The sequence below is a fragment of the Nyctibius grandis genome, chromosome Z (assembly GCF_013368605.1).
Source record: "Nyctibius grandis isolate bNycGra1 chromosome Z, bNycGra1.pri, whole genome shotgun sequence".
Classification (NCBI taxonomy): domain Eukaryota; kingdom Metazoa; phylum Chordata; class Aves; order Nyctibiiformes; family Nyctibiidae; genus Nyctibius; species Nyctibius grandis.
In genome coordinates, this window is record NC_090695.1 from 2,156,413 (window position 1) to 2,169,993 (window position 13,581).

The 13,581-nt window shown below is 48.2% G+C and overlaps 1 protein-coding gene across 1 annotated transcript; it reads left to right on the plus strand.

Moving 5' to 3' along the window:
* Positions 1 to 2,892: 2,892 nt before the first annotated feature.
* ATP5F1A (ATP synthase F1 subunit alpha) lies at positions 2,893 to 11,346 on the plus strand. Its single transcript, XM_068423367.1, has 12 exons — positions 2,893 to 3,052; positions 4,091 to 4,169; positions 5,239 to 5,408; positions 6,214 to 6,387; positions 6,470 to 6,636; positions 6,723 to 6,871; positions 7,797 to 7,948; positions 8,079 to 8,303; positions 8,408 to 8,515; positions 9,644 to 9,788; positions 10,401 to 10,551; positions 11,140 to 11,346. Exons 1-12 carry the CDS (start codon positions 2,993 to 2,995, stop codon positions 11,219 to 11,221), a joined length of 1,662 nt encoding a protein of 553 aa, XP_068279468.1. The 5' UTR covers positions 2,893 to 2,992; the 3' UTR covers positions 11,222 to 11,346.
* Positions 11,347 to 13,581: the final 2,235 nt, after the last annotated feature.

Here is a 13,581-nt window from a genome sequence, read left to right on the forward strand (position 1 = left end):
AAATGTTTTGAAAGAATCTGCTTTTCCCCTCATGTTCCTGATAGTTTTAAGAAAATAAGCCCTGAACAGTAAAATTGGTGGAATTTTATGTTTCGTGTACAATGTCAGGCAAATTACGAATAAAGGCATATAAAACAAAATGCAAAGCATGTGACACTGTCCCGCACGACATCCTTGTCTCTAAATTGGAGAGACATGGACTTGGTGGATGGACCATTCGGTGGATAAGGAATTGGCTGGATGGTCTCACTCAAAGAGTTATGGTCAACGGCTCGATGTCCAGGTGGACACCAGTAACAACTGACATTCCTCGGGGGTCGGTATTGGGACTAGTCCTGTTTAACATCTTTGTCGGCGACATGGACAGTGGGATTGAGTGCACCCTCAGCAAGTTTGGGATGACACCCAGCTGTGTGGTGTGGTCGACACACTGGAGGGCAGGGATGGCATCCAGAGGGACCTGGACAGGCTGGAGAGGTGGGCCCATGCAAACCGCATCGAGCTCAACAAGGCCAAGTGCAAGGTTCTGCATGTGGGTCGGGGCAATCCCAAGCACAAACACAGGCTGGGTGGAGAATGGATTGAGAGCAGCCCTGAGGAGAAGGACTTGGGGATGATGGGTGACGAGAAGCTCACCATGAGCCGGCAACGTGCGCTGGCAGCCCAGAAAGCCAACCGTATCGTGGGCTGCATCCCCAGCAGCGTGGCCAGCAGGGCGAGGGAGGGGATTCTGCCCCTCTGCTCCGCTCTCGTGAGACCTCCCCTGCAGTGCTGCGTCCAGCTCTGGGGCCCAACATAAGAAGGACATGGAGCTGTTGCAGCGAGTCCAGAGGAGGCCACGAAGATGCTCAGAGGGCTGGAGCACCTCTGCTATGGAGACAGGCTGAGAGAGTTGGGGCTGTTCAGCCTGAAGAACAGAAGGCTCCGGGGAGACCTTCTAGCAGCCTTCCAGTACCTGAAGGGGCTACAGGAAAGCTGGAGAGGGACATTGACAAGGGCATGGAGTGACAGGATGAGGGGGGATGGTTTTAAACTGAAAGAGGGGTGATTTATATGAGATATTAGGAAGAAATTCTTTGCTGTGAGGGTGGTGAGACCCTGGTCCAGGTTGCCCAGAGAAGCTGTGGCTGCCCCCTCCCTGGCAGTGTTCAAGGCCAGGCTGGATGGGGCTTGGAGCAACCTGGTCTAGTGGAAGGTGTCCCTGCCCGTGGCAGGGGGTTGGAACTAGATGATCTTTAAGGTCCTTTCCAACCCAAACCATTCTATGAATCTACGAAAACCCTCCACCAGAAAGGCGTGAATCGTATTTTCAGTTCAAAATTAAAAATCGAAATCTGAACAGTTTGCTTATTATTGCTTACATAAATTCATATAAAAATGTACTCTTTGTTGGAAAATACATCAAAAAAGCACATCTTCTGAGTCAAACTCTTAAAACAATTACCAAGGAACCACCTTTCTTTAGTAACATAACAAAAGTACAAAGGCACAAGACTTAGATTATTTAAATCAACATGGGCTTTGTTGAGGCAGTTTTAAAGAACTTAAACTGACTACTGAAATAACCAGCATGAGAAATGTTGCTGAAGCATCACATTTGATACAACACATGCCAAAATGGTGCATGATTTTTCACTTAACCTTTTCAATCCCCAGAAAGGTCTGCTGGGATCTGTGCTTTGCTAACCTCTCTGGATTACTGCGGGGACACAATCACACTGTACCTGCCTGAGTTTCGGCACTTTCTGTCCGGCAGACTGAATACTACTTCTCACATATGGGACCATCCCTGCAGGATTAGGCCTTGGTACATGGATCATGACAAGGGAGAGACTCTTGTGTACCATAACCATGGCCGCCTCTTGGAGTGAGATTCTCCTCAGCTTGCGACGCTGCTCTCCTGTCACCATTACCTCTGATGGCACCTGTGGGGTCAGCTTTTAGGTTTCACATATTATCAGTAGATTGGCTAAAAAATTTAAGCTCCTCTGTAGTATCAGTAAGAAAACCAACACGGTGCTGCACCAACATGGTGCTTCTACCTGTTTCCAGAGCACAGGTAAGATGCCAGCACTCCTCTGCCACACTTGTCTCCTGCCACCAGCAGCTGCCATCTAAGTCTGTTCAGCCTGGAGAAGAGAAGGCTGAGGGGGGATCTTATCAATGCTTACAAATACCTTAGGGGCAGGTGTCAAGAGGATGGGGCCAGACTCTTCTCAGTGGTGCCCGGTGACAGGACAAGGGGCAACGGGCACAAACTGAAACACGGGAAGTTCCATGTGAATATGAGGAAAAACTTCTCTGAAGGTGCCAGAGCACTGGCACATGCTGCCCAGGGAGGGTGGGGAGTCTCCTTCTCTGGAGATATTCAAAACCGGCCTGGACACAACCCTGTGCAACGTGCTGTGGGTGACCCGGCTCCGGCAGGGGGTGGGACTGGATGATCTCCAGAGGTCCCTTCCAACCCCAACCAGGCTGGGATTCTGTGACACGGCGGCCAGCAGCGCGAGCACCCGCAGCTCCCAGAAAAGGGGGGGACACCCCCAAACCACCCCCAGCCCCACACCACCGCCCTCCGCCCCGCAGCCCCTCACACTCAGCCCTCACACCCCGGCCTGCCGCCCCTCACACCGGCCCCTGCCCACCTCAGGCCCCCCCGCCCCTCCCCGAGGGCCATTTCAAGGGTAACTGCGGCAACGCGGTATCTTTAAAAGCCTCGTTTATTTTATTTTTTAATTATTTTATACACATCTGTACACAGCCCCCCACCACCCGCAGCCGCGGGACGGGCGCCGCGGCGCCTGAGGGACACGGCGGCGGCGGGGGAAGCACTTCCTTCCCGCGCCCCGCCCCGCACCGTGGGCGGGGCCTCGCCGCCAGCAGGGGCGGAGCGCGGCGCCGCCATTTTGTGGAGAGGGAGAGCGCGGGACCGGCAGCCGCTGCGCGTCCGCCTCGGCCGTGTCCGTAGGAGCCGCTGCCCACCGCCGCCGCCATGCTCGCCGCCCGTGTGGGTGCCGCACTCGTCCGCTACCTGCCGCGGCAGGCTGGCCTGGTGAGCGTGTTTTTTACTCCCTAGGGCGAGCGCGGGGCGGGAGGGGACGGTTTGCGGGCGCCGCCGCCATCTTGGGGGCCGCGGTGACATTGAGGGGCCGCGGTCTGCTGCGCTCGGGAGCGCGGGGTGGGGGGTGTGCGGGGGGATCCCCTCAGCGCTGGGTGGCGGCGGGGCGCGGCCGCCTGCTGAGGAGTGGGGGTGTCCTCACCTGGGAGGTGCGGGGGGCCCAGGGGTCGGTGTGTCCTTCCCCGGGGGTGCGGATGGGCGCTGCTGGGGTTCAGGTTAATGCCTGAAAGCTCCTGGATCCCAGTCAGGGTTAGGGGTTGGAGCTGCGGGGCTCTGCCAGGTGGTATTTTTCTCCCCGTGTTTGTGGGGAAAGCGAAGATGTGTCAGGACCCGTTCCAGGCCGGTGTCCCTCGTGAAGGTGAAGGGAGGAGAGGCCTGTCCAGGCTTTCAGAGAAATAGCATCAGCGCTGCATGGGGCTGCCTGGGAGCTTTGCTTGGGATGTAGGATTATACTCTTTTAATGCGTTTATTATCACAGATTTTTTTTTTTTCATATCTGCTATAGTCCATGTTCTAGTCGTATTTCAGAAATTGTGCAGTTAGATTTTTCTTAGAAAGGCCAGCCCGTAGAAGACCCAATTTTACTTCTCCCTTGTGCAGAACCGTGAGGGATGCACTAATTTCTTTATGCCCTAAGCTTCTGATGTTCAGTGCAAAGGTGGCAAACGAGAGGAGGTGTTGCTTTGGGAGCTGCTGCAGGGCTGTGACAGTGACAGCAGTGCAGTGCAGACGAATGCAGCGAGTAATTTAGGGCGATTTCCTTTACTATCTGTTCTTGCTTAGTAGTCTTGGACTTGGTTCCATAACTACAACTTGTGAATGTAGTACTGTGGAGCTCAACTCAAAACTGAGACACATTGAATGTATAAGCTCATGATCAAAAAATTCAGTGTATTATCGCTTAATATTTTTTGAATGATCGAGGAAATCTCACTATTTAAACAATTAACAATTATTAAACACTTATTTTAGATTTCCAGAAACAGCCTGGGTGCGGCGTTTATTGCTACAAGAAACTTCCATGCCTCCAAAACATGCTTTCAGAAAACTGGTGAGTCTGAGAAAGGTCTTCGCATAAGAGTGCAGTTTAAGAACTTTCTCTGTCAGACAAAAAGAAATTTGAATATGGAGTGTGAGGGCTGTGTATGTCAGTTGACAAAACACTTGAGGACATTTATGTACTGACAGTGAACTACCTGTTACGCAATCTCATCCAGGAGACTTCACTTTAATAATTATTCAAATTATGCCCAAACCAAAGGAGTTGTCACATGTCAGTTGGTTTACACAGCTTGCCTGCTTCTTGAGGATCTGATTTTTCTGCAGAATTACCTGAAAAAAATGCCTCGAATTCCAGTTTCCTGTCCTGTTTGTAACAGTATAAAGGAAGGGATGACTTTCCCAGGCCTGCCTGGGTTTGACCTTATGTCCTTGAGTATAACTTTTTTGCTGCCAGCATCTTGGTGTGTAAAGAAGGCAGCAGTGCTGGCTAGCTGTATTTTTGGTGGTGGTGCATGCTCAATTTTTTAAGTGGCTTATAGTGATTAAATGTGTTATTAAAAAATAACAGTTTCACAGTATTACTTATTGTTCCTAGCTGAGGAAACAAAATGTTGTTGGAGGTGCGCTGACAAACAAATCGGAGGAAGATGGAAAATACATTTTTATAGCTTATATTGAACAACTCGCTGCTTAGATGTATTGAGATCTTTTAAATATATTTGGATCTTGGATTACAAATCACTTGACGGGGTGTTTTGATACCTCTGGTGTAAGTAAATGCTCGGCAAGTGGAGCTAGCATGTCTGTTCTTTCTGAGCTAAATCTAATCTGCTTAGTCTAATTGCATTGTAGGGGGAGAGATTGCTAATAGTATAGGACATACTGAAGGAAATGGGTAATTAAGCAGCCATCAATGTTTTCATTGAAGCTGGCTCGTAATGATGAGTTGAAGCTGCTTTTTTTGGCTGTGAATACAGAAGCTGTAGGGAAGGATGTTGCTTGCTAGACCTCATGGCATACTTGAGAAAGGGTACCTTGGCTTGTGAGTTCAAGACAAGCTTACTGAATTCATACTGTGCCTTAATGTGCGAAATCTGGTTTGAAACATCTCTTTCCAGGCACTGCCGAGGTATCCTCTATTCTTGAGGAACGTATTCTGGGAGCTGACACCTCTGCTGAACTTGAGGAGACTGGCCGGGTGCTCTCGATTGGTGATGGTATTGCCCGTGTGTATGGCCTAAGAAATGTCCAGGCAGAAGAAATGGTTGAATTCTCTTCTGGACTGAAGGTAAGCTGTCACTAAAGCCTAGAAATACAAAGACGACTTCTTTAAGACTCTTTTAGGAAGAATCTGAGACTATGCTTGGAGTTACCCATATGGACCCTTCACAGACTTTATTGCGACTTTAATGTGTAGTAATTAGTTGAAATAATACTAAAAAAAGCAACTATTGTTTGAATTTGTAAAGCTCTGCTTTCAGTATCTGGCTCTTGGCCAATATTTGAGCTTTATGTGTCTTCATGTGGGAAGTATTAAGAACTAATCTGTCGCTGGATTTTGTTTTCTTTGGTTTCAGGCTGGCTTTTCTGTTTACTGTGGAATAATAGCCTCTCTGCTCCCATACAGTGTGCAGTTTGCCGACTTGTTACAGTCCTAAGAGTAGGCTGGAGTTAAAAAGCTGTCTGTTCTGAGAGTGCTGCAGCATCTCTTCCACTATTTTAATGACCTAACTTGCCTTAGGCAGAGAAGCTGTTGATGCTTTTCCCATGCCCAGTTCCTAGGCAAGAGAGAAATGTTGTATTTGAACCCTGCTTATCCTTTCCGCTCTTTTTGGAGAGGTAAGTGACTTAATCCTAGACTGCTGCAAGTATAATTAATTAAGTAGTAAGCTGGAAGGCTTAGGCAGGTTCTCTCACCAGTATGGAAGAACTTATATTGTACATAAAAGCAGAACAGTGACTATTGCTACAAATAAGATTGAGATAAGATTATGCTGGATGTTCTACACTGTAGAATAATATTGGTATTAAACTGTCCAAATCTTGTAAACATTGGCATGGGTTTTCTCAGGATAATGTGGTCTTTGTTGTAGGGTATGTCCTTGAATTTGGAGCCCGACAATGTTGGTGTTGTCGTGTTTGGTAACGACAGACTGATCAAAGAAGGGGATGTTGTGAAAAGGACGGGTGCCATTGTGGATGTTCCAGTTGGGGAAGAGCTGCTGGGCCGTGTTGTAGATGCCCTGGGCAATCCAATTGATGGGAAGGTAAGTGTAACTAGGTGTTCACTACCTCTGCTTGTATCTGTATGTGATACAGACTGCAACAGGTTGTTTCCTGTCTTCCAAGGGTCCTATTACATCCAAGACACGTAGACGAGTTGGCTTAAAGGCCCCTGGGATCATTCCCAGAATCTCTGTGCGTGAACCTATGCAGACTGGTATTAAGGCTGTGGACAGCTTGGTGCCAATTGGTCGTGGCCAGCGTGAGCTGATCATTGGTGACAGGCAGACCGGGTAAGTTAAATGACCAAGCTAAAAATGTTTCCTTAAACAGAGACATGAGTAGGCAGCTTAACTTACCGAGCTCTGTGTTAACACAGGAAAACTGCAATTGCAATTGACACAATAATCAACCAGAAACGATTTAATGATGGAACAGATGAGAAAAAGAAGCTGTACTGTATCTATGTTGCAATTGGCCAGAAGAGATCTACTGTTGCTCAGCTGGTGAAGAGGCTCACTGACGCAGGTACAGATTTTTGAAGATGGTTGAGCCTGGCAACTAGTGACATGGTGTTCTCATTATAATGCTGAATGCGACTGTGACCTCTCCTAGCTGCGAGTACAGACAGAATTCTTTTCTTATTAAATGAGTGAACCACGTACTTTGGTGGTCAAGAAGTCTTTCTAGGTATCTGGGGGAAAAAAGCCTTTTTGCTATATCACATTAGAAGACTAATGTGAGGCACCAAAACTGCTGAATTGCTTCTGGAAAAGTCAGCCTATGTTTTTTTCAGCAGAGTTGAGAGCTTCCTCTTGGCAGTCAGGCAGGCCTGATGACAAGCTATGGCCTATAAGTATTTATGGCCTTGGCATTTGTTTCATGTGTGTGCAAGTCAGTGTGAATGGCAGTTGCAAGTTTAGTGGAGAGACTTTACTGCCCAAATGTAAGGGACTGAATGATAGCATCTTTCAGAAACTGATCTCGTTGACCAAGGCTGCATATGTAACAGAGCTTGCAGGAGATCGGGCGCCTTACCTCTTGCCTGCTGATCAAGCAGAGTGATACCTAATAGGAAAATAAACCCATTTTAATGACAATAATATGTTTGGGACTATGAAGCAAAGGGTAGTATCTCCTTTCAGAAGACTTCACAGACTTTAAGGCTGAGTGACTTCTAGTGTATCTTAGTGAAAGTTTAAACCTCATTTTAAATGGGAAAGAATTCTGCATGTGTTACACATGGGCTGCCATGAACTTGCTCTTTAAACTTCTTGAGTTAGTTGAGCTATGGATGTGTTAACCTAGTACAGTGGTCTTCCCTGTAGCAATGTAGTGATGCTGTTGGGGCTTGCTTCAGCAACTAGTACTTCACATGCATATTGTATTTGCTGATTACTGACATCATGAAGTAATGTCCTTACGGTGGTGTATATCTCCCAATTCTTTCCAGATGCCATGAAGTACACTATTGTGGTCTCTGCCACGGCCTCTGATGCAGCACCCCTTCAGTATCTGGCTCCCTACTCAGGCTGCTCCATGGGGGAATACTTCAGAGACAATGGAAAACATGCGTTAATCATCTATGATGACTTATCCAAACAGGTCAGGAAACATTGTTTACAGGTTTCATAGTTTAGCATTGGTGTTTGTATCTGTAAGATCACCTCAGGTTTAGAAATTCAAAATGTTAAATGAGCTGCTGAAGTCTGGAAGCTTTCTTTGTACCACACAGGCTGTTGCCTACCGTCAGATGTCTCTGCTGCTGCGTCGTCCACCCGGTCGTGAAGCCTACCCAGGTGATGTGTTCTACCTGCACTCTCGCCTGCTGGAGAGAGCGGCCAAAATGAATGATTCCTTTGGAGGTGGCTCTCTGACCGCCTTGCCTGTCATTGAAACTCAGGCTGGTGACGTGTCTGCTTACATTCCAACCAATGTCATCTCCATCACTGATGGACAGGTAGGACTTCTTCATGTGCCACTACTTCCGTGTAACTTACTGGCATGTCTCTGAGGAGGCTTCCAGGCTTCTGACCAAGAGAACGAAACAATTTTCTCCTACAGATTTTCTTGGAAACTGAGTTGTTCTACAAAGGTATCCGTCCAGCCATCAACGTTGGTCTGTCTGTGTCCCGTGTAGGTTCTGCTGCTCAGACCAAGGCTATGAAGCAGGTAAGCATGAAACCGCTGTCCTCCTCTTACTAGAGATAAGCAGAGTGTAGGCTTTCCAACCCATTTCACTCTAAAGAGGTGTGAATAGAGAGGGAATAAAGCTTTGGATTCCTTAGCGTTATGAAATTGTAAAAGAACAGACTTTGGGGATGTCTTTGATATTTTCATTGCCCGCTGAGAAAGCGAGGGGAGAAAGGAAAATAGTATCTGCATGAAGATATAGGACTGTTAAGTTTCAGTATGCTGAACTGGGTACTGACCTAACTAAGACTAACTGTCTTAGCACTCTGATTTTAGTCAGATAGGGAATTAGAGCAGTTTAGTATCAACTGTCACCACTTCAAGGAGAAATAGCATGCTTAGGTTAAAAGGCCAGGCAGACAGTGGCCAGGAGGACTATGGAAGTGATCATCCGCCTGTACTCGGCACTGGTGAGGCCGCACCTCGAATCCTGTGTGCAGTTTTGGGCCCCTCACTACAAGAAAGACCTTGAGGTGCTGGAGCAAGTCCAGAGAAGGGCAACGAAGGTGGTGAAGGGTCTGGAGCACAAGTGTGATGAGGAGCGGCTGAGGGAGCTGGGGGTGTTTAGTGTGGAGAGAAGGAGACTGAGGGGAGACCTTATCGCTGTCTGCAACTGCCTGAAAGGAGGAGGGTGTAGGGAGGTGGGGGTCGGTCTCTTCTCCCAAGTAACAAGTGATAGGACAAGGGGAAACAGCCTCAAGTTGTGCCAGGGGAGGTTTAGATTGGAGATCAGGAACAATTTCTTCACAGAAAGGGTTGTCAAGCACTGGCACAGGCTGCCCAGGGCAGTGGTGGAGTCCCCATCCCTGGAGGGATTTAAAAGCTGTGTAGATGTGGTGCTGAGGGACATGGGTTAGTGGTGGGCTTGGCAGTGCTGGGTTAACGGTTGGACTCGATGATCTTAGAGGTCCTTTCCAACCTAAATGATTCTGTATTTCTATGATTTTTAGAAATGCATGTAATCATCTCTCAGAGTCTTGAGATTCACTTGCCTGGTATGCAAGGCAAAGCTGACTTGTGACAACTGTCAGCTGAAGGTAACCTGCAAACTATGAGACACATTTAAAAGCTGATCAAACTCAGTCTGAGCTGTGTCTTCCATTGTAGGTGGCAGGTACCATGAAGCTGGAATTGGCTCAGTATCGTGAAGTAGCTGCCTTTGCTCAGTTTGGGTCTGATCTGGATGCTGCCACGCAACAGCTGCTGAACCGTGGTGTACGTCTGACAGAGCTCCTCAAACAAGGACAGTATGGTGAGTGTCTTGGACCTAACAAGTCTGTGTTTCCCATTAGTGTCTTGTGCTAACAAGGTTGGTCTTTGTGGCAGCATTAAGACATTCTGTGGACATGGTAAATGTAGATTTATCTGAACCATGTTGTATATGTGCAGTTGACCTTCAAATAAGGACTGAGGGAACTGGGGTTGTTTAGTCTGGAGAAAAGGAGGCTGAGGGGAGACCTTCTCGCTGTCTACAACTACCTGAAAGGAGGGTGTAGCGAGGTGGGGGTCGGTCTCTTCTCCCAGCTAACAAGTGATAGGATGAGAGGAAACGGCCTCAAGTTGTGCCAGGGGAGGTTTAGATTGGAGATCAGGGACAATTTCTTCACGGAAAGGGTTGTCAAGCACTGGAACAGGCTGCCCAGGGCAGTGGTGGAGTCCCCATCCCTGGAGGGACTTAAAAGCCGTGTAGATGTGGTGCTGAGGGACATGGTTTAGTGGTGGGCTTGGCAGTGCCGGGTTAATGGTTGGACTTGGTGATCTTAAAGGTCCTTTCCAACCAAAACTATTCTGTGATTCTATGACTCTAGTACTGCTGTCTCCCCTGTAAGACTCACCGATGGCATCAATGCTTGTTTTTCTGCAGTTCCCATGGCTATTGAGGAACAGGTTGCAGTCATCTATGCTGGCGTAAGAGGTCACTTGGACAAGCTGGATCCCAGCAAAATCACTAAATTTGAGAACGCTTTCCTAGCTCACGTGCGCAGCCAGCACCAGGCCCTCCTCTCCACGATCAGGTATGATGATTTATCTTACTTCATCCCAAGGGTGTTGTCTTGATGGCTGGAGTGCAGATAACTGTCACTGCACTGTTAATTTAGTGTATCTTAGAACATCAGGAGAACTGGAGGTTACACAGCCTTCCTGCTGTCCGGAGCTCAGTTTCATGTCTCCAGTTTTGACTTAAGAGATCCAGATGATGCTTAAAATGAACCTACTTGCATACCTGTCCTCTAATCTGACACTGAAATCACTTAATCGAGTCAGTTCCCATGTATTTGACAGCTTTAAGCTGTTAATAGAGCTGTGGATTCAGTGCTGCTCACTGCCTTCCCTGCTACAGAAGACAGAGCCTTGTTGAACTACGTGCAGCTGTTTCGAAGGTGTTGACAAACGTTAATTCTTAAACAGGACTGACTTTTTCAGGAGAAGGGGTGTTCATTTCAGTGGTACAGCTTCACACATCAAACAGAAATCTGTTAATTCATCTGCTAATTGTGTTAGAAACTGGAAGGTTTGTGGTAAAGTGTTTTTCTTTGCCTTAGTCAGTGTTTGACCATGTATCTATTTGTGCATCAGAAGTTTCACTAAACTCTTTTCAACAGGACCGAAGGGCAGATCTCTGACCAGACAGAAGCTAAGTTGAAGGAAGGAGTCACAAGTTTCCTGGCTACTTTTGAGGCATAAACTCTTAAAACTGTTCAAACAGACCAGGCTGTTGTGATCCCATGCTCCAGCTCCATGAGAGACTTAGAAGTACGTGCGACTTGACTGTACAGATCTCAGTGAGAATAAAAGTTTCCATGTTCAAAGGCTTGTATATTCTGTTCTAAATCACACATGCCTTTAAAACCACAGAGTTACACTCCTCTGCACACATGCTAAGGGAACTCTGAAAAATCAGGAGACATCTTAACTGTGGGATGGATGAAACTCCCTGTACAGGATCGAGTAGGGGTAGGGTTGGATGCTGTGGCTAAGGCTGCAGTTCCCGTCATGACAGCTGAGGGTCACTTGCGCAGTTTGTATCCTTTTCACCAGACAGCTGATCTCGGAGAAGGGCGTACAACAGGGGAGGCACTTCATGCTGTCTTGTCACGAGTGGTAACTAGTGATGCCTCATGGTATTATTTAGCAGTCTGATACTGTGAGAGTGTTTCTTAGAAGCGCTGTCTAACCCATCCTGGTGCCTGGCTTTCAGAAGATGGGTTCTTTCAGAACTGACTGTCCTTGTGTCTTGGGATAACTGCCCACTTAGCTGTTACAGTAGTGACTGCTGGAGGTTTAAACGCCACCGTCCTCTGCAGTTGGCTCCAGTTCTGTCAGACTGACTGCAATTGTTAATCCTAGAATCACAGAATGGTTTGGGTTGGAGGGGACCTTAAAGATCATCTCGTTCCAACCCCCTGCCATGGGCAGGGACACCTTCCACTAGACCAGGCTGCTCCAAGCCCCATCCAACCTGGCCTTGAACACTGCCAGGGAGGGCGCAGCCATGGCTTCTCTGGGCAACCTGGGCCAGGGTTTCACCACCCTCACAGCAAAGAATTTCTTCCTCAGATCTCATCTAAATCTCCCCTCTTTCAGTTTAAAACCATTCCCCCTCGTCCTGTCACTCCATGGCCTTGTAAAAAGTCCCTCTCCAGCTTTTCTGTAGCCCCTTCAGGTGCTGGAAGGTCTTCCTGGGCCCTTCTCCAGGCTGAACAGCCCCAGCTCTCTCAGCCTGTCTCCATAGCAGAGGTGCTCCAGCCCTCTGCTCATCTTTGTGGCCTCCTGTGGACTTGCTCCAACAGCTCCATGTCCTTCTGTTCACTCTGTCCTCACTTCCTTCACAGGAGCATCCCACCTCCAAACCTGCTGTGTTACGAGCAGCTGCAAGCATTTCATCTCAGCCTTTTACACAGTTCCAGGCCAACAGGCTTCTGTGTTAATGGCTTGAGTGCACCGAGAGTGTGAGCTCTTGCTTCTGCAGGACAGTAAAAGACAAGCACTTATTTGTAGCCCAGAAGTGTCAGGCATTTGCTTGGAAGAGCTGGGATGTTATAATAGTACTGTGCTCCTGGAGGAGGGCTTCCTGGGGTGTTGCTCTGATGTTTCACGACGCCCTGTTGACACACAGCTCCAGCAGCGGTGGCTGGGTGGCTTCCCAGGCGTGAAGGAATGCTGCAGTGGAGCCTTTTTGCTCTGGCTGCCCTACATCACCTGTCCCTTCCAGGGCAGTTTTTACACTTTGCTACTCTTGCAGAGTGACTAAACCCCAGTTACTCGGTGGTGGTGGTGCTGCATCATCACTTACACACTGCTGTAGTGAGAAAGAACCGAGCTCAGGCGTGACACCAAAGCTGACGCGCGGCGGTTGCTGCAGGGCTGATGATGACTGTCACGCACGCTGCCCACAGCTGCTCTGCCTCGATCCACACTGCTCTGTCCTGCTTGCTTTGGGTCTCAACCCGACTCGGACTTATCTGCCTGTCCTAAGGCGCACCCTTCCAGTGCAGTCAGATCAGAACTTGGAGGTTCTTGTATGCTTGCAGCTGGGCAGGTTGTACCTCAGCAGATAGATGTTCGGCTGAGGTTGCTAAAACCTCTTCAAAGTGTTGACTGACACCGTTCAGATCTGAAACACAGATGTGATGCTACATCTGCTACCAGGGCAGGAACTGCAGCCATGAACGCTGAAAGCAAAATCCATGAGAACCTGCTTTAGTCAGTATAAACCTCAGAAAGCTTTGCCAAGTGGCAGTGGCCTCAGGTCACGACTGAGCAGATGTATTTCAGTAAGTGGACAATGCCTTTTTTTTGGCCTGACTGGACTGTTTTAGCTGTCCCCGTGTTAAAGCAGAGACAGCAGGCCAAGGCAGCAGGTCTGATTCAGGCTTTCCAGCACACAGTGTCTTATCTCATCGGCTTTAATGTTTTTTAAGAACTGCTCAGAGGTCGCTCACCCAGTGCCTCATCTCAGGCGATGTCCCCTCATCAACTAAGGATAAGAACAGCACACGCATGGTGAAACCTTCCTAAAACACTCTGGCAACCTCTGGCTGAGC